Below are 19,840 nucleotides of genomic sequence, written 5' to 3' on the forward strand. Positions count from 1 at the left end.
CCAAGAAAAACCCACAAAAACATACTTCAAATTCTCATGTTTTACTTTTTCTTAATAAGTGTGATTTTTTTATTTTCCCTTATAATTTAGGACGGAGGGAGTATAATATTATTTTTTTATAATAGTATGCGTAGGTTAAAACGCTCAACCTCTCTTTATCACTCTCCTTAGTAAATTTTCACCAAGTTACAAACAATCTATAAATGTTCCGATGAGCAAATAGGCAAATGCTAACGAGTGCTCTAGGACACTGTTTAATTTGATTATTAATTATGAAGAAAATGATGGAATCTCAAGACTCAAAGATTTAGATTACATTTGATTCTCTATCCATATATTCATTTATCAAAATGACTCCAACAATTCTGCTTCTAGCTTCCTTATTTTTAGCTTTATCCGCTTCTTATATCTCGGTACCTTTTTCTTCTTCAGTTTGATTTCTACTTATGTTGTCGTTCATCATGTTTTTGTCTTTCTATTTTTGAACTCTTGTGTTTTGAAATTACAACAACGTTGTTGACAGAACGGTGAGGTGGAAAAAGACCAGCTTACTGAACTCAAGCTTAATTCTCATATCCTTCAGGTAATAAGGATTTATTACGCTAATTCTCTTCATTTCATTTCATTTTATGCTTCTATCATTCTATGTATGTGATTGCTGATTGATTGATGAATCTTATTAACAACGTTATCATCATCACATCGCAGGAATCTATTATTAAACATGTTAACGAAAATCCAGTGGCAGGGTGGGAGGCTGCTATTAATCCCCGTTTCTCCAATTATACAGTCAGTTACACTTCAACTCCCCCAAATATACTATTTTGATTTGAGAAAATAGAAGATGCACTAATCTAATAGTGTCAAATAAGTTTACACTGACATTCAATAATGAGCATCATGTATTCTACCAAACCACAAAGATATTTTGAAATTTGTTGCATGACATGGTAGATTGGTGGTTTCTTATTAGATGACGACGGTGTAAAACTATTTTATACTATCGGTGCATGCCCGTTAACTCATTTGATTTTACTAAGTTTTAATTTTGACTAAATTGCACTTTTAACCCCTTAACTTTCACAAATTTGCGAATTTGGCCACCTAACTTTAGCTATGTTGCTAAAGGTGGCCCTTGATTTTGACTAAGTCAATGCTGTACAATGACTCACATGCCACGTAAGCATATGTGGCAAGACATGCTGACGTGGCATGTGAGCCATTGCCTACGTGTGCTTAACTTGGTCAAAATCAATGGGGCCAACCTTTTGCAAAATGGGTTAAAGTTAGGGGTTAAAAGTGATATTATGAAAGTTAGAGGGCCAAAATCTTGTGAAAGTTAAAGGGTCAAAAATGCAATTTAGCCTTTAATTTTTTTGTCAATAACAAAATTGATGTTTAAGTCTTTATAGACTACCCTTTAAAATGCCTTTCACTTGCACATACTTAGTTTCATGATATGTATGTTCTTGCATGAATGACATTGCGTTCGATGCACAGGTTCGACAATTTAAGCGCCTCCTTGGTGTCAAGCAAACAACTGGGAATGAATTGAGTAGTATACCTGTTGTAACTCATCCAAAATCATTAAAATTGCCAAAGGATTTTGATGCAAGGACAGCTTGGTCTCAGTGTAGCACTATTGGAAGAATTCTAGGTCACTTGCTCCGTCACCTTATTTTTTCTTAATATAATAATTAAAAACATTACGTTTTGCGATAGGTGCTGATTTTTCTTTTCTATTAATGACAATAATATGGGTTGCTGAACCGATTTCCTCATTAAAGATCAGGTAATTCTCTTATTTCACCGTGGTACCTTCACCATGAAGTTCTTATCTGATCCTTGTGATGTTGCTGATGATTCAGGGTCACTGTGGTGCTTGTTGGGCATTTGGTGCTGTTGAATCATTATCAGATCGTTTTTGCGTTCATTTTGGCGTGGTAAGTAAACTTGTTACTGAACCAATTAGAAAACTTTTTTCTTACTTATTGTCTGTAATTGTGAATATGCTGCATAACTTTGTAAACTTCCTTTATCTCTATGCACACACCCACTTGAGGGGATTGCCTCTTGAAAGAGGAACTAACTATTAGGTATGACTCATAGTTTACCGATAAGTGGATAAGTCACTCGAGCTTGCAGGAATATTTAAACATAACTTATATAATCTGTATCCCTAAGCTTGAATAATAGAAAGGCACTGCAGTCTGCAGCCACTCTGCAGTCGGAGACGTAGGCAAAATTGGCCGAACTCCGCAATCAAATCCCACATGTTCTCAATTTGTGTTTTTCGTATCTTTTTTCTATTGAACTGAAGTTGTTGTTCTAAAAGTAACATTCTATATGCTCAAATGCAGAATGTATCCCTATCTGTTAATGACATTCTTGCATGCTGTGGCCTTCTTTGTGGGGTTGGCTGTTCTGGGGGGACTCCCTTTTCTGCATGGATATACTTAGCTAACCATGGTGTTGTCACTGAAGAGGTAACAAATTTTCATTCCCTTCATTTCTTAGAGAATAAAATCCTAGGCTCTTTCTTATGATCTGTATTTTTTGTTACATGTGCCAGTGTGATCCATACTTCGATCAAATTGGATGTTCTCATCCAGGTTGTGAGCCAGCTTATCGAACTCCAAAGTGCGTTAAAAAGTGTGTAAATGGGAACCAGCCTTGGGAGGCGTCAAAGCACTATTGTGTCAAAGCATATACGGTCAACTCCGATCCCCAGGATATCATGGCAGAAGTTTATAAGAACGGTCCAGTTGAAGTTGCATTCACTGTTTATGAGGTAAATGAAAGCTTTTGGTCCTTTTTGCAATTAAATTTTCTGCTACTTCTGCAGTCAAATTTTGAAAAGTCATCACCATTTTGCAATTGAATTTTCTGCTATTTTTGCATACCTTTGATCTCTTGACAGGATTTCGCTCACTACAAATCAGGAGTTTATAAACACATCACAGGTTCTGCACTAGGCGGTCACGCAGTAAAACTGATCGGATGGGGAACAAGTGAAGAAGGGGAGGACTATTGGGTATGTTGACAATACATAAACTTATTATTGATTCTAGACAATCAACACTTTTCTATTCAGAATTTTATCACTGATTATGTACTTTTCACTGTTTCAGCTTCTTGCGAATCAGTGGAATAGAAATTGGGGAGATGTATGTTTCTTGAATTATTCTTTCAGCTTGAATATTTGTTACTTAAGATATGTCTTAGTTAATGAGCTAAGTTAATCTACTAAACTGCAGGATGGTTACTTTAAGATCAAGAGAGGAACAAATGAATGTGGGATCGAAAATGCTGTTACTGCTGGCTTGCCTTCTACCAAAAATATGGTGAGAGAGGTGATTGACATGGATGCTGATGGTGATGTTTCATTTTGAATGTAAATATTGTAGTATGTATGTTGTCTGTTAGATTTGTGTTGGCATTGAAAATCTGCACCAGATGTTATGTTGTCTGTTATATCATATGTTTGTCTGGTAATTGAGAAGAGAAGTTTCTACATAGCACCTTCTCTTTTCACGTGGCTTGTTATATGTGAAACTCACTTATGCACTCAAATTAGAGATGTTCCATTGTTGATGCTGTTAGGGATCTTCAACATTGTGTATATGTGTGAAACTTACTTATGTCTTAAAATTATAGAAGTTTCATTGTGGATGCTATTAGGATCTTTGAGTTTGTAGATGTGATATATCTCCATGATTTACACTCTTTGTGTTTGGGCACTATATGGGACTAGTTTTAGAATCAGCAACGGTCATTCAATTTTTACGAACGGGTTGAACCGTCTCTCAAATGAAGACTTACAAAATCGAACATCGCTGTTTCTCGAAATAGAGTCATGTTATCAACTTTTTTTTTTCTTTCGAAAATTCGGTATCTGACTCAAGGACCGATATGTTATCAAATCTCTTAATACAAATTTGGTGTATATATTCTATATTTTTATATCTTTTATAAAGACGAATCTATTACTGCAGAGTGCAGACTATTTATGAAATACTTTGAAATGATGTTTCCAGAGTATGTTGCTAGCACTCCTGTTATATTAATTATTGCTACATGTTCTTTCTTAAGAAAAGTATTATAAAAAAAAATTAACAAAACAAATATTTTTTGAAGCATTAAAATATTATTACAATTATAATTAAAATATATTATATTTTGTAAAAAAAAACTTATTGTTTATGTGTCCGATTAAAATAAATATCCTTACTTGGCAGTGGCACGAGTCATTATGTTAGTTCTTAAATAAAATCTGTTAATAACTGCCAATTTTTAGAGGGGAAAATAATTTTGAATAATTAAGTTCACACTACATTGAGAATGCTCTAGTCTGCATGATTATCTTTGTGCATTTTCTTTCAATCTTTGAGCATTTTCTTTGTTCATCAATATATAACAAGATCATCTTCCTTACTGTAAAGAAACGATTCTGACACATTCTGCTTAAGATAGTTCATCAATATATCATCTTCGCCACCAGATTGATGACGGAGAAACGCTCGGTGGTCTGAGGAGTAGTCAGCAACTCTGGTAAGATTCTTGTATAATCTTCACTATCTCAATCTTGATATCCATGTCAGTTGCATAATATTCATTTGCATGTCTATGATTCTTGAAAATTCATAGTAATTTTGTTCAAACCTAATTGTGAGAGTGTTTTTGTTAATAACTGTGATTCATTCATTGTTGTAGAAAGATATAGATAAATTTTGCATTGGAATTTTGTTCAAACCTAATTGTGAGAAAGATAGTAATATTTCGCGTTTTTGTTAATTCATTGTTGCAGAAAGCTATAGATAAATTCTGCATTGTAGTAATTTTGTTCAAACCTAATTGAGAAAGAGAAAGTAATTTTGTGATTTTTTTTAATAACTAGGATTCGTTAATTGTTGCAGAAACATATGGAGAAATTTTGCGGTAGAAGATCCAAATCCGATGTGTTAATTCGATCGTTAGAGAAGGTTGACAGGATTAGTGAGTTACCAGATGAGTTACTAATTCACATACTTTCTTTTCTTCCACCTAAATTCGCTTGCACAACCAGCGTTCTTTCGAAGAGGTGGAAACCACTATGCAAATTCCTCACTGTTCTCCGTTTTGATGATAAATCGGTGAAAGACTTTATGGAATTCAATTTCTTCAATATTTTTATCAACAATGTCATGCTATCCAAAGACATGCAACGGCAGCCTATCAAAGCGTTTCACCTTAGGTGTCATTCTGCATTCTTACTTTTCAACCATAATGATTGGATTGAAGCTGCAAAACAGCGTGGTGTCGAGGATCTGCAACTCTCCATGCTTACGTTCAAAACAGCCTTCTCTATACTTATCCGGTACTACGCGGAGGGATTTCAAACCATATCACCCAGCAGCATTTTCAGCTGTCGGACCCTTGTGATACTCAAACTCAAGAGGTTACGTGTGGCGGGTAAAATTTTGTCTTTTGATCTTCCCTCGCTTAAAACCCTTCATTTAAAAGGTGTTTATTTACAAAATTCAGAAGATCTCAAGAAGCTTATTTCTGCATCATTGGTTCTCGAGGATTTGTATATTATGGTTGGCTACATTGAACGAGCGAGTATCCCAATCAGACGAGTGAATGATCTATATCATGTTTTATTTAAAGCAATATATTATGATGTCCAGTTTCTACGGGTACAAATCTGATATCACTTCCTTAATCCTTACTGATTATGTCATTTAATTTCTTTTTCTTATCTTGTTTTTGTCTTGGCAATTTTGCAGTTAGAGCCGAAGCTTCCCAATGAAAACATCATTTCCTATTTCAAAGGCTCTCCCGTCTTTCGAAACTTAATCCACCTTGAATTATTGTTTCATCACTTTCATGGCTGGGATGATGTTGTCGATGTGCTCCAACATTGTCCCAACCTTCAAATTCTTTCGGTTGAAAAGGTTTGTCGCATTCATGTATCATATTTGTGTGTTTTTCTTCTTAGCATATTCCACAAATCTTAGTTTTTATGTTTGGCAATTTTTCTTTTAGTAATTGTGTTTTTTTTTTATGTAGGTTACACAAATCCCGAATATCACCTTTCGGAACAGCTGGTTTCGTACATGGGAGTTGACATTGAAAATCAATCTGGAGAAGTACACAAACTGGAAATGTCCAAATTATGTTCCTAAATGTGTTTCATCTCACCTCAGATCATGTGCTGTAACTGCAACCTATCACAGCAGAAGGGATGCACTTCTATTTGCAACATATATTTTACAAAATGCGCAACTTTTACAGGCCATGACAATCAGATATGCAGCTTTCTCCAATTCAATTTACGACTGGATGTTTTTCAATGAATTAAACTCGTGTCCGAAGCTTTCAGCCATTTGTGCAATTTCAGTTGAATATATTTAGAAAGGTTTACAAGCACACCAATTAAGTTTGATGTTTAACTTTCCATTGCATTCACAATTTACGCCGAGTATGTTCAGTATTTTGATATTTTCAACTATCTAAAGAAAAGAAGTGTGACTTTTCATTTCAATGATTGTTTAATTTAATTATCCTTGAGAGCGGCAATGCCTAATAATGTGGGCATTTAAGTTGCTTGGTCCTGAAGCTATCTTGATGGCCTCATTTTTACTGCAATATTAACTTTGCTTTGAAAGTGTAACTTTAGGTGCCTCTTATATAAATTCTCCTTTGATATATAGACATGAAGTTCTTCCAAATCAGAGTGGCAGAGCTTCTTTTTGATCAAGTTTTTAGAAGTGTAGTCCTTTGATCCCTAATTAACTTGTATTATTAGTCTTGACAAAACAAAGCTTGGTGTGAATCTGTCGATTTTGTAGTATTTAAAATATAAAATTAGTGTTAATAATTGATGTATTTAGTCAATATTATAGAATAAACTTATTTTATAAAACTAAAAAGTAATTTTATTTTATTTTTCTTAGAAAAAAAACCTTAAAAGTATTGTAATTTATTTCTTATTAAGTACAGTACAAAAAAACTAGTCAACATTAGGTGAAAAAGTACAAATATAAAACTAGTGCTCTCCCATCATGGCTTTCACGTTCTTTTAAACTTTTCCATTAATTTAACTTATTTCAACCGGCCAATCTACCAACATTTCTTTTTTTTTACTTCAACCGGCCTACCACATGCACATTACTGTATTTAATTAATGGTAACTAATAAGACTATGGCTGATGAAACAAATAGCTGATTATAGCGGATAATAAATAATTTATAAGTTAGCCGAATGAATTTGTATTATTTGATAAAATTAATAGTTGAATTAGCTTATAAATCTAAAATGATATAAAAAAGGTATCTTTGATTAATATTTAATTTTTTTCAAGTAAGATGACAAAGGTAAAGTTGAAAGAAAAAATGATAAGTTATAAGTTAGAAGCACATAAACTACTTGAAATAGCGTTTGAAAAATAAGTTATAAGCTCTTTTTGAAAAACAGTTACCAAATATATCTTTTTGAGCCAAATGAACTTATAAGCTATAAACCAATGTATATGTCTCGCCAAACAGAACCCACATGCTTAATTTAAAAAGAAAAATTCCTAATTTTTTTTATATGTCTTGAGGTAAATATAAAAATGTTTTTTTTTGTCAAGTAGTGCAGTAACTATAAATTTTACTGACTAATGAAATTAGACTCAAGTAATTAATAAACTCGCCCTAAATTGAATTGTTTTGCAGAACTCAAATTTGATTCTTGACGAGAACAATTTTTACCCACAGTGAATTATTTAAATATATAAAACTCAAATATCAACATCTACATATATAATACAATACTCCTATAAACTAAGCTAAGTTCATGGACAAATAATATTTTCTTTTAACTTGTCCATTCAATCATTTGAAAATTACTATATTTTTTTATATTGTTTAATGTGTACATTTTATATTTTTCTATTTTTTAGACTTTCAAATTATTAGTACAATATAGTTTTATTTTTACATAAATAAAATGACAAAGTTATTATAAACTCAAACTCAGTTATACTCCGATCTAACAATTTTGATAATTTTACTTAATGATAATATCCGATCTAACAAATTTAATAATTTAACTAATCAATAATATATATTTTACTTGTTAGCATTGTTATTTATCACGTTCAAATTACACGCAAGTGTACGGTACTAATCTTCTAACTCTTTGTTAAACTTGGGTTTCTAAAGATAATATCCGGTCTTTTTAACTTATTTTGGACGGAGATAATATAAAATTTCGGTTTCACCAAAAACAAATATAAAAGAATTAGTGTTACTTTTGGACAATAAATAAATAAAAGAATTAGTTTTTGTACTTTAAAATAAATAAAAAATGGAAAAAAAGTGTGACAAAGTGTACTACAGTAGTACTATTTAATCTCATCCACTTCTCTTCCCGTTATCAAGGAAACAAAGCAAATAGCGCCACCGTGGCATCAAAGATAACAAACTAACAGAATATTCTCACAGCATAATTTCAAGATTATGCAAAACGCGCTTATTCTTTTTTCTTCATCTCCCATAACACGCTTTCAAAACAAACAGACGTTAGAATAATAGCTTATCCAAAAAGCATATACTACTATACACTCCACGCTATACATACTACATATTTAAGCTATTCAATTAATTATTAATTAAGTTCAATCACATCATCAGACACAGACAGACACACACGTTTCTCTAACTCTCTTTTTCACGCTTTTCACGTTCTTCTAACAAAAAGTTTTTTTGTTTGGTAGGTATTATTGGTGGTTTCAGAATCATTTTCCCGAAAAATCCACCACAAAAAATAAAGCACTAGTAGTAGTAGTAGTAGTAAAATTCAAGCTTCCTAATCTAAAAATCCACAATCTCTTTGAAGTTGACAGCTTATATATTCACTTAAATTAACAAGTCTCAGAAACATTAACACAAACACATTGCAGTCATAAATAATATTGAAGCGATGAAGGAACCAGAAGAAGTGATGAGAATGCGAGGTGGTTGTGTACTTGGAAAGAAAACTATTCTGAAGAGTGACCATTTTCCTGGTTGTCAGAATAAGCGATTATCTCCTCAGATCGATGGTGCTCCTAATTATCGTCAAGCTGAGTCTTTGCATGTTCATGGTGTTGCTATTCCAACCCTTGATGGAATCAGAAATGTTCTTAATCACATTGGTGCTCGCTTACAACGGAACAAAAGACAAAATGTTCTTTGGATTAGTCTTCGTGAAGAACCGGTAATTTCTCATACTCATACTTTTTCTTTAATAATTTTTTTTTAATTTTTTTTTATAATTCTTGTTCTTAACAAGGAGTAGTAATTTAGTTCAATTTAAGTTCATTTTAATTATTATTTTTTCAATTTTGTATGATGAAGTGGTGATTAGTATTTAGTATTAATAATGCTCTAATAAGTAATAACATTGTTTGTTTCTTTGTTGAAAATGTAATCAGCTTGTGTACATTAATGGCCGCCCTTTTGTTTTACGCGATGTGGAGAGACCATTCTCCAACCTTGAGTATACGGTATATTCTAAATTCTTTTAATGCCAATATATAAGGTTTTAAATTGTTGTTGTAGTTAGGTTGTGATTACTGATTAGTGATATTGAGGTAAAATTCCGACAATGTGGGTTATGCAATTGCGATGTGATTGCAGAAGCCTCCCGATTGTGGTTACACGCAATTTGGGGGTTGACTTGTTTAAGTTGATTTGAGTGCATTGCTGTTTTAATAAAACTGTTTTGGCGTCTAACTTATGTGGGACTTTGTAATTAATCAGGGAATTAATAGGGAGCGGGTTGAACAAATGGAAGCTCGTTTGAAAGAAGACATTCTGTTGGAAGCTGAAAGGTATTTTGGCGGTGCCTAACTGTATTTGTCGTGAACTTGTCTAGCGGAATTTGTGGTTGTTTTTATCCATTACTGTCAATCTTATTTTTATGTTGACGTAACAGATATGGAAATAAGATCCTTGTGACGGATGAACTGCCCGATGGTCAGATGGTGGACCAATGGGAACCGGTGTCGTGTGATTCTGTGAAGACACCATTAGAGGTATGGGTGAAGCTTGTCTAGAATTGGAATGTGAGAGTATTAAATCAGTTTCTCCTGTGAAAAATTGCATCTTTTATTTTTTTTTTCTTTACCCTTTTTTGTAGGTGTATGAGGAATTGCAAGTGGAGGGATACCGTGTTGATTATGAACGTGTTCCTATAACTGATGAAAAATCGCCTAAGGAACTGGATTTTGATATTTTGGTAAGTTCTTTGCATCAATTTCTTTTTCAGTGGAGGAAATGCTTCTGATTGAATTAGTTTGCAAGAAAATAACGATTCATCTTGCTTTTTGATCACTCTTTTTGTTTTATGATACCACCTTAAGCATCACAATTTCAACATATATTATTTTGTTACAATTAAGGAGTTGGGTAATGTAGTTTAATTGTTTTGTCTTGTCAGACAATGCTTAAGGTTTTTATTTGTTTACAGGGAAACCTCATATTACTAACTTGGAAAACTCATTTATTTATTACGTTTCCCGAAACCAATGATTTCTTGCATCTTAGCTCCTCTTAATATTTGATTTAGGTAAATAAAATTTCTCAAGCTGATGTCAGTTCAGAGATAATTTTTAATTGTCAAATGGGGCGTGGACGAACGACAACTGGAATGGTCATCGCAACTTTGGTCTACCTCAATCGAATTGGGGCCTCTGGTACTTTTATTTATTCATTAATTTATTAATTCAACTTTTCTGATTATATTGTTTATTTTCTTTCGTTTATGCCATTTATTTCTATTCTTGCACATCCAGCATCTGATTGAAAGCTATTTATTTTGCTGTTAATTAAACAACAATGGAATTCTTTTATTCTTCAAAAAACACTACTTTTCTGCACCAATACCAGAGCACATGAACACACATTCCAGTTTTTAGTTAATATAAAATGTGTGGCAATTTCACATAAGCATGTAATTCTTCTTACCAATGCAATGTGAGGCAGATTGGTTGCATTCTTTCTGTACATGTTAGCATTTACCTTGGTTGTGGTGTCAGTTATGAGTTTCATTGGAAGAAGAGCTTGTTATTTCACTAACATGCTTAAAAAGAAAACTTATAACGGAAACACGACTCTTTCGTTTATCTCCCAAGGATTCATTTTTGTTCATATTATTGTTAGGTAACAGGACATTTGTCCAACTAGTGCTCTTGGGGAGGATGCAGGTGAGTATGCATTGGTGAATGAATCAAACATATGATTTGAGAGCACTGACCTATAATGAGTGTGAGAGAAGTGCAATGCACCCATAGGATTAAGCACTAATGGCCTGAATTATAATTATAACAGTAGTTGTTTTCGGTCCTTGGCATCCATACTTAATCCAATAACTGCGATGAGGTTTTTTCTCCCCACTCTTGCAACATAATCACTACTTTCATTCAAATCAGGACTCATAAACAACAATTTAGTTCCATGAATCAGGGACTGCTAGAGCGTATGCTGAGAAACCCTTATTTAAAATTATTGTAGAGACGATTGCCTGGAATTAAAATTGCCTAGCATTATGCCATCTCTTTTAATGGTTCTGTTAGGATTTAAGATAAGTTAGTTGGTTTGGGAAGTTATTAGTTACCAGGGTAGTTAGGATTATTAATTATCATGTATAAATAGGGAGGTTTTGGAGTTAGAGAGGGCACCATTGAGTATGGTAAACTTTGTGTGAATGGATAGTGGGGCGGGGGTTTCCTAACAGATTTCCTTTAATTTATTCTTACTCCTTTGTCTTTATGTTTTTATCATAAGGTGTACCAGTGGATTTTCCATTAACAAAAATATCATGTTTATGTTATTTATTGATAGGGATTCCAAGAAGCAATTCAATGGGTAGAATTTTTCAATATATGGCCAATGTTGCTGACCATTTGCCCAGCTCAGAGGAGGCGATTCGCAGGGGAGAATATGCAGTCATAAGAAGCTTGGTTCGGGTGTTAGAGGTACTGATATTCAATTAGATCTTTCTTGTATAAGATGAGAATTCATTATTGTTTTTCTAATTTGCTAACATTCTTCAGGGTGGTGTTGATGGGAAACGGCAAGTGGACAAAGTAATTGACAAATGTGCTTCAATGCAGGTATCTGTTTTTAATCATTTCGGTTTTGTGTTGCTGAAAAATAACTTCTATCAGTTCTATGTTGGTTGTTTGTACAGTCTCTTTGAATGTTTTGAATTTCCTTCCATGTATCTTGTGAGTTGAATATTCATATTTACAAAATTGGCTTATTAAATCCTCGTCTTTCTTGAACTCCAGAATCTGCGTGAAGCAATTGGCACCTATCGCAATAGCATTCTGCGACAACCAGATGAGATGAAAAGGGAGGCATCACTTTCATTTTTTGTAGAGTATTTGGAGAGATACTACTTTTTAATATGTTTTGCTGTGTACCTTCATTCAGAAAGGGATATGCTCCATTCTAGCACTGCTGGTCACAGTAGTTTTTCTGACTGGATGAGAGCAAGGCCGGAACTCTACAGCATTATTCGCAGGTTAAAATTTTAGTAACTGTGTGAGGTCTATGTTTTGTAATTTTTCTTTTTTAATTTCTCTTCATTAGGCCTGTGGAGTGTGGGTGTGTATTTATTGAGTCAAATTGAGTTTGACTAGTGAATTGTATATCTAGCAATGATCATGATTGTTACTGAACCGGGCTCGCTTTGATTTTCGGACATAATCTATCATATGTGGGTAGGGTCAGGATCACTCATGTAACTGGGTTCCAGTATTAATGGAATCTGTTAGAAGTCCCAACCTTTATAAGTGTAGTGCAAACCTCAACCCTCACGCTAGCTTTTGTGGTTGAGTATAGGCCTCTCAAATTCTAATAGAATCCTTGTGTTTTCTTGCTTCAATTAGGTATTTAGTTAACAAATATGATCAAAATTTGTACATGTGCTAGTTGGGAAATAAGATTGACATTAATTTATGGTAGTGGCTGTGTTATGAATTGTGATGATGCTTAGGTATGTAGGAATGTTTATTGTGTGTCGCTCCAAGATAGATTTTTTAAGGCATCCAGATTCTTTTATACACTGGATTAAATTTTTAAATCCAATTGGTAAAGATTATCCGACAATGTATCTTGTGTGTGGCTCCTGAAGCTTCCATATATCTTTGTTTATCTAACATTCTCCTTAGATATACTTTCTTGTGTCAATTTTTCATCGCATTGTTGGACAATCTTTAATCTTTACCAATTAGGTTTCTGATTGTAATCTAACTTGTTTACTTGCTTGATCTTATGAGTATTGTTATTTGGCACAACTCACACCAATTGGCAGTGCAGGTTACTCAGGAGAGATCCAATGGGTGCACTTGGATATTCAAGTTTGAAACCATCTTTAAAGATGATAGCTGAATCAACTGATGGCCGGCCATCTGAGATGGGTAATGTTGCTGCCTTGAGAAAAGGCGAGGTTCTTGGTAGTCAAACTGTTCTAAAAAGTGATCACTGCCCTGGATGCCAAAATCCGAGTTTGCCAGATAGAGTGGACGGTGCTCCTAATTTTCGAAAAGTTCCTGGATTTCCAGTTTTTGGTGTTGCGAATCCAACCATTGATGGTATCCGATCTGTCATTCATAGGATTGGCAGTACTAATGGTGGACGGCCAATACTTTGGCATAATATGAGAGAAGAGCCTGTTATTTACATCAATGGGAAGCCATTTGTTCTTCGTGAAGTTGAAAGACCATACAAAAACATGTTGGAGTACACGGTAAACATTACATATGCAATATCTTTTCAGTAAATTTGAATTTATGAAAGGGGGGATGACAAAGTAGATGTTAAAGAAAAACTGGCTCATGGAAACATAGCATTCTAATTGAGAAGTGTGAGAAGGAATGGTTTTTCCTGCGTTTACACGGTTTTTTAGTTCTTTCCAGAAAGAAAATTGCGTCGTTATAGTTGTGGGATCATCTAATGTAACAGTATCTATTTTTCTGAGGTATAGCTGAATATGCGCCGTGCAGCTCAGGGTTTTGTCAATATATACTTGATCAACTAATGCTTAATTGTATAATAAGTTGAAATTAAGATGTCATTAGATGCCGCTTTGAATTTCATGTTAATTTGGCATTCTTTCCTCCTATTATTGGTGAATTGGAAGCTGTATTTTGTTCTTTCAGGGTATTGACCGTGAAAGAGTGGAGAAAATGGAAGCTCGATTAAAAGAGGACATTTTAAGGGAAGCTAAACAATATAGCAGTGCCATAATGGTTATTCATGAAACAGATGATGGACATATATTTGATGCTTGGGAGAATGTTAGCTCTGATGTGATTCAAACCCCACTTGAAGTTTTCAAAAGCCTGGAAGCTGAGGGGTTTCCCATTAAGTATGCACGTGTGCCCATCACCGATGGAAAAGCTCCTAAACGTTCTGACTTTGATACTTTGGCAATTAATATTGCTTCTGCCGCAAAGGACACTGCTTTAGTTTTCAATTGTCAGGTAATTTCTTATTCTTTTATCTCTGTTAGAAATAATATAAAACCATTGATGTGGCTCTATCCTAACAGCTTAAGCTTTTGGGATAATCGGTATTTGACATGGTATCAAAGCCTCTATGACTAAGTGGTCTAGAGTTCGATCCCCGCTCCCCTCACTTTCTAATTAAAAAAAAAGTGGAATTTAAGCATATGCTAGATGGGCCTGTGCATTATCCACGCTTCAAGCCCAAGTGGGCTCTTGCGTGAGGGGGCGTGTTAGAAATAATATAAAACCATTGATGTGGCTCTATCCTAACAGCTTAAGATTTTGGGATAATCGGTATTTGACAATCTCTTATGCTCTATTCTTTATGAACGCGCTCATTTTATGTTTCATCAATGGTTCTTCGTGCCTTTTTGTCCTTTTTCATTTCTAGCCCCTAATATATCTCATTGATATAACAGATGGGTAGGGGGAGGACGACTACCGGTATGGTCATCGCCTGCCTTGTGAAACTTCGTATTGATTTCGGTAGGCCCATTAAAATATTGAACGATTATATGACCCAAGAAGAATCAAATGGCGGTTCTTCAAGTGGAGATGAAGCTTTGGCCTGTGTCGCTGCATTGACCTCAAATAATTCACAAACGAAGATAGACGAGAAACAAAACCGTGTTTTTGGTATAAATGACATTCTCTTGTTATGGAAGATAACCACCTTATTTGATAATGGCGTTGAATGCCGAGAGGCATTAGATGCTGTCATTGATAGATGTTCTGCACTTCAAAACATTCGCCAGGCTGTCCTACAATATAGAAAAGTATTCAATCAACAGCATGTTGAGCCTAGGGTAAGGAGGGTGGCTTTAAATCGTAGTGCTGAGTACTTGGAGCGGTACTTCCGTCTAATTGCTTTTGCAGCATATCTTGGAAGTGAAGCATTCGATGGGTTTTGTGGACAAGGAGAATCCAGAATGACATTTAAGGTTTGGTTACGTCAGAGGCCAGAAGTACAGGCTATGAAATGGAGCATCAGATTAAGACCGGGGAGATTTTTCACTGTCCCTGTAACTACTTTCTACTCAAAGGATTTATTTTTTCAAAATTCAAATTAGGATTGCTTCAATAATGCCAATTTAAATTGTAGGAGGAGTTGAGAGAATCACAAGAGTCTCAGCATGGAGATGCGGTGATGGAGGCTACTGTCAAGGCCAGAAATGGTTCTGTTTTGGGGAAGGGCTCCATACTTAAAATGTATTTCTTTCCTGGACAGAGAACTTCCAATAATATACAAATACATGGTGCACCTCATGTTTACAAGGTATGTTTATGTATGGAAGTATTGCTAAAAAAACTAACTATCATCATTTGTGATGCTAGAGGGTAAGGCTACGCGTCTAGTGGGTACCTACCGGGTCATCCAAGTGTAGGTAGAATTAGCACCTTTAGTATGTTTGATGGTGTAAGTTTATTTGGAAAAAGATGTCGTCTGGATCGGAACTAGATTGCACATCTGATCAGTTTGTTATCTAGTAATTTTACAAGTACATTTGATAATTTACTTTAGGTGATATTTCTTCCACTCGTACAATATTTGAAATGCAGACAACTTTAACATATATTTATACTTTGAAAAATATTAAGATACTATGGTTTGTGTTATATGATAGTCATACTTTCAATTTATATAGTGTTTCTTATGTAATTGAATCATGGTTTGACAATTGAGTATGTTGACAAATACATCAAAAAAATCACTACTAACCTCACAACATTTTGCATTATGAATTTTCATGTTATTGTCAATTGATATATAATGTGGTATGGTTACTGTAAGAATTTCAATTTTTTTTCTTCCAGGTTGATGAATACCATGTATGTTGCATGGCAACTCCAACCATTTCTGGGGCCAAGGAGATGCTAAACTATTTGGATGCTAAGTCTAAACCTGGGTTCACTGCTCGAAAAGTTATATTGACCGATGTAAGAGAAGAAGCGGTTGTTTATATCAATTGTGTTCCCTTTGTCCTTAGGGAGTTAAACAAACCTGTTGATACACTCAAACACGTTGGAATCACCGGTCCTGTGGTGAGCCATCTTGTACAATAGTCTGTCTATTGGAACATATTTACTAAATTAAATGTGTTGAATAATAACTCATGTCTCATGGTAACTAAAATTCAGGTTGAACACATGGAGGCACGGCTGAAAGAAGACATACTGGCTGAAATTACACAGTCTGGTGGGAGAATGCTACTACACCGTGAAGAATATGACCCCTCCACAAATCAATCTGCTGTGGTTGGATACTGGGAAAACATTCTGGCAGATGACGTTAAGACGCCAGCAGAAGTTTATTCTCTTCTAAAAGATGATGGATATGATATTGTCTATCGGAGGATACCCTTAACAAGAGAAAGAGATGCCTTGGCCTCTGATGTTGATGCAATACAGTACTGTCAAGATGAGTAAGTCTCCCTACTTGGCAGTATATGGATCTTCTAAAGTGAGCCAACATTTTTGTTGTTGCACTGGTTGCACGATTCTAAACAGTTTATGCATAAAATCATACAATTATTAAGAATCATGATTCATATCTTAGAACTATTAACAACCTACGATTGTTAATAATTTTGCTGCCTTGCTTTGTCTCCAAAATGCAGTCATGAGATTATTGTCATGGTTTGCCTTGTAGAACTATATGGTCATATCTGACGTTTTAATTGCAGTGCATGCAATAGTGGCAATGTTCTGAATATGTTCCCTGCATACCACCTAGAAACTGCAAACTCAATATGTTAATCTTTTTATTCTACATTTAGATATTACAATGTACATCTAAACTCTTTCTTTATTGTAGCTCTGCAGGGAGTTACCTCTTTGTATCGCACACAGGATTTGGTGGAGTTGCATATGCAATGGCCATTATCTGTATTAGACTTGGTGCAGAGGCAAACTTTGCATCCAAAGTCCTGCAACCATCATTTGGTCCTGATTCACATACTGTGATTGATGAGAATTCGCTTTCTCGAGCTTCTGATGAAACAGCGCTTAGGATGGGCGATTATCGTGACATTTTGAACCTTACAAGAGTCCTCATTCATGGTCCCCAAAGCAAAGCAGATGTTGACATTGTCATTGAAAGGTTCTCATTTTTTTTATTAGAAGCTTTACCAACCATATTTTATTATCCGTATGAAAATGCATTCAACATTAGAGTGGATAAGTTGTATTCTCTATGATGAAGAATGTATGTTATACGAAACATGGTATCGTCCCTATCTTTTCCCTTTTTGGGTTGAACGGGGGGATGTTCACCGGTTCAATTTACCTTTTCCTTGAAAATATATCATGTCATCACTTCTGTGGTTATAAAATAGCTTTTGCATCCTTTACCCACTGAGGAAGTTTGATATGGCAACATAGCTTAAGATGCTAGTTATTGGCTTTTCATTGAAGGTACTGAATTTTTCTATTTTTTTTAATAGATGTGCAGGCGCAGGGCATATACGAGATGATATTCTTCATTACAATAGAGAATTTCAGAAGTTCACAGATGATGATGACGAGGAGCGTGCATATCTTATGGACATGGGTATCAAGGCTTTGAGGTACGTTTACTTGTCTTGCTAACAGATGTGTTTTCTTGGTACCTACTGATGATTAATATTTATTGGTATATATTGCCACTAAAAGATATGAAAAGAATTAATCACACCCTAGCGTATGCTGCTGGTGCCTATATATGTAGCATGACGGATGCAGGAATTGATGCAACCAGACATTTAAGCCACTAATAAATTTATAGAAAATGATTTTGATCAATGCAACCCTAGAATTGTTTCTATTTAATGTGCATCTCTTTCATGTTGAATCATATAATATTAAAATACTTTGTAAAAAATAATAATTAGGCTTCATTGAAAAGAAAATCAAACATTAATATAAAATGCACGTTGATGGAGTATGAAAAATGTTACATGTTACGAACTTTCAATGCAACGGTGAATTTATAAAAAAGTTCATGTTAGAAAAGGTTATTTATTGTTGTAAAGTTGACTTTGATTAACAGCAGTTTTAAGCTGGCATTATCAATTATCAATTTAACCACTAAATCAGAACTACCTAACATGTTGATCTTGCGCTTAATGTCAAACTTTGAAAAAATGTAGAAAACTCAAAGTACATATTATTGGATTTGTGAGGTAGCCACTAGCCATCACATAAAAAAAGTTTATTTGTGCTAATTGCTTTTGTAATCATTATGTTTTCCCGCAGACGGTACTTTTTCCTTATCACATTCAGATCGTATCTCTATTGCACATCTCCTGACGATACAGAATTTGCTTCATGGATGGATGCAAGACCGGAGCTTGGTCATCTATGTAACAATCTAAGAATAGATAAATAGTATGTCAATGCCTTTCATCATGTTGATGTACGGTTGCCATTTGCTGTTACAGTTTGTCTACCTATAACTTCTTTTCCCCGTGCTGCACAATACCTTATTTTGCACACAAAGCCCCCAAGTGTAAGCAACACGCTTGGCACTTGCTACTTTGCAAACTGCTATGTCAGGAAGAGCAGTATATATCCTGTAGTCAGCTGGCTCTGATACAAGGCATGAGTATATAATAAAAAAGCTCAAGGAGTAATCTCTGTTTGCCAAACTAAAGTCTAGCCTGTAAAGGAAGATATTGGTGGGTAAAAATATCCATTGGGACGCCTGTTAGTTAGGTATTAGGTTGCACAGCTAAGGGATGATATGTATATTTCCCAGCTGATTGTATTCTTATTTCAGTGATTGTTTGTAAGTTTTTTGAAGGATGGAAAGTAGTGCTTTGCTTCACAACATACAGTAGTGGGATGGGGAAGAGTTTTCACTCGAGTGAAGGGAGGGAGAAAGTTTTCTATTTCTTCAATAAACAAGTTTCATTAATGCCCTTAAGAACCCGAGATTGTTATTTGACTCAAATTCTACAAGTTTTTGAAGCAGTTAGTTCTCTCTTGGCATAATCTACTTTCGGAGAATGACAAATGGCATGATCAGTCTATCAGAGTGTAGATGTGTAGAAGTTTTAGTAAGGCTCAGTCAAAAAATATGAATTCTTGTAAGGTTAACTATAATGATTTTGTGGGAAATCTGAATGGTATATATGTAAGTTTCATTTTTTGAATGGGTAAATATGTAAGTTTGGTGGCAAGGATTAAGGACTTGGTAATTGCTATGGAATTTGTCTGTTTTGATCATGTATCTAGATATGCCAATCCAGAAGCAGATTGCTTGGCTAAATTTGAACTTTCCTTTGGAATACATAGATTAATATTTGATATGGTGCCTGTCAACATATTATGAAAGT

The 19,840-nt window shown here is 34.5% G+C and overlaps 3 protein-coding genes across 3 annotated transcripts; all 3 read left to right on the forward strand.

Moving 5' to 3' along the window:
• Window positions 1–257: 257 nt before the first annotated feature.
• LOC123891029 (cathepsin B-like protease 2) lies at window positions 258–3,677 on the forward strand. Its single transcript, XM_045940813.1, has 11 exons — window positions 258–413; window positions 524–583; window positions 709–789; window positions 1,501–1,657; window positions 1,788–1,792; window positions 1,869–1,943; window positions 2,361–2,486; window positions 2,573–2,791; window positions 2,921–3,034; window positions 3,132–3,167; window positions 3,258–3,677. Exons 1-11 carry the CDS (start codon window positions 351–353, stop codon window positions 3,390–3,392), a joined length of 1,071 nt encoding a protein of 356 aa, XP_045796769.1. The 5' UTR covers window positions 258–350; the 3' UTR covers window positions 3,393–3,677.
• Window positions 3,678–4,264: 587 nt separating this feature from the next.
• On the forward strand, window positions 4,265–6,672 carry LOC123891030 (F-box/FBD/LRR-repeat protein At4g00160-like). Its single transcript, XM_045940814.1, has 4 exons — window positions 4,265–4,551; window positions 4,917–5,678; window positions 5,769–5,936; window positions 6,052–6,672. The coding sequence occupies exons 2-4, from the start codon at window positions 4,923–4,925 to the stop codon at window positions 6,394–6,396; spliced, it is 1,269 nt and encodes a 422-aa protein (XP_045796770.1). The 5' UTR covers window positions 4,265–4,551; window positions 4,917–4,922; the 3' UTR covers window positions 6,397–6,672.
• A 1,731-nt stretch (window positions 6,673–8,403) lies between these two features.
• Window positions 8,404–19,684, forward strand: LOC123891031 (paladin-like). Its single transcript, XM_045940815.1, has 18 exons — window positions 8,404–9,226; window positions 9,444–9,515; window positions 9,772–9,842; window positions 9,947–10,046; window positions 10,151–10,249; window positions 10,580–10,706; window positions 11,854–11,987; window positions 12,066–12,125; window positions 12,303–12,538; window positions 13,336–13,765; window positions 14,178–14,501; window positions 14,945–15,547; window positions 15,628–15,801; window positions 16,341–16,568; window positions 16,665–16,948; window positions 17,341–17,625; window positions 17,969–18,091; window positions 18,759–19,684. The coding sequence occupies exons 1-18, from the start codon at window positions 8,951–8,953 to the stop codon at window positions 18,889–18,891; spliced, it is 3,759 nt and encodes a 1,252-aa protein (XP_045796771.1). The 5' UTR covers window positions 8,404–8,950; the 3' UTR covers window positions 18,892–19,684.
• The last annotated feature ends 156 nt before the right edge of the window (window positions 19,685–19,840 follow it).

The sequence above is a fragment of the Trifolium pratense genome, linkage group LG6 (assembly GCF_020283565.1).
Source record: "Trifolium pratense cultivar HEN17-A07 linkage group LG6, ARS_RC_1.1, whole genome shotgun sequence".
Taxonomy (NCBI): Eukaryota; Viridiplantae; Streptophyta; class Magnoliopsida; order Fabales; family Fabaceae; genus Trifolium; species Trifolium pratense.

Bases quoted from the DNA above. Each gene is read 5' to 3' on its own strand.
- LOC123891030 (XM_045940814.1), top strand. From the start codon at position 4,923: ATGGAGAAATTTTGCGGTAGAAGATCCAAATCCGATGTGTTAATTCGA. The intron at 5,679-5,768 runs GTACAAATCTGA...GCAATTTTGCAG, and splicing joins ATGATGTCCAGTTTCTACGG to TTAGAGCCGAAGCTTCCCAA. The intron at 5,937-6,051 runs GTTTGTCGCATT...TTTTTTATGTAG, and splicing joins AAATTCTTTCGGTTGAAAAG to GTTACACAAATCCCGAATAT.
- LOC123891031 (XM_045940815.1), top strand. From the start codon at position 8,951: ATGAAGGAACCAGAAGAAGTGATGAGAATGCGAGGTGGTTGTGTACTT. The intron at 15,548-15,627 runs GTAACTACTTTC...TTTAAATTGTAG, and splicing joins GGAGATTTTTCACTGTCCCT to GAGGAGTTGAGAGAATCACA. The intron at 16,949-17,340 runs GTAAGTCTCCCT...TCTTTATTGTAG, and splicing joins ATACAGTACTGTCAAGATGA to CTCTGCAGGGAGTTACCTCT.
- LOC123891029 (XM_045940813.1), top strand. From the start codon at position 351: ATGACTCCAACAATTCTGCTTCTAGCTTCCTTATTTTTAGCTTTATCC. The intron at 1,944-2,360 runs GTAAGTAAACTT...GCTCAAATGCAG, and splicing joins TTTGCGTTCATTTTGGCGTG to AATGTATCCCTATCTGTTAA. The intron at 3,168-3,257 runs GTATGTTTCTTG...ACTAAACTGCAG, and splicing joins GGAATAGAAATTGGGGAGAT to GATGGTTACTTTAAGATCAA.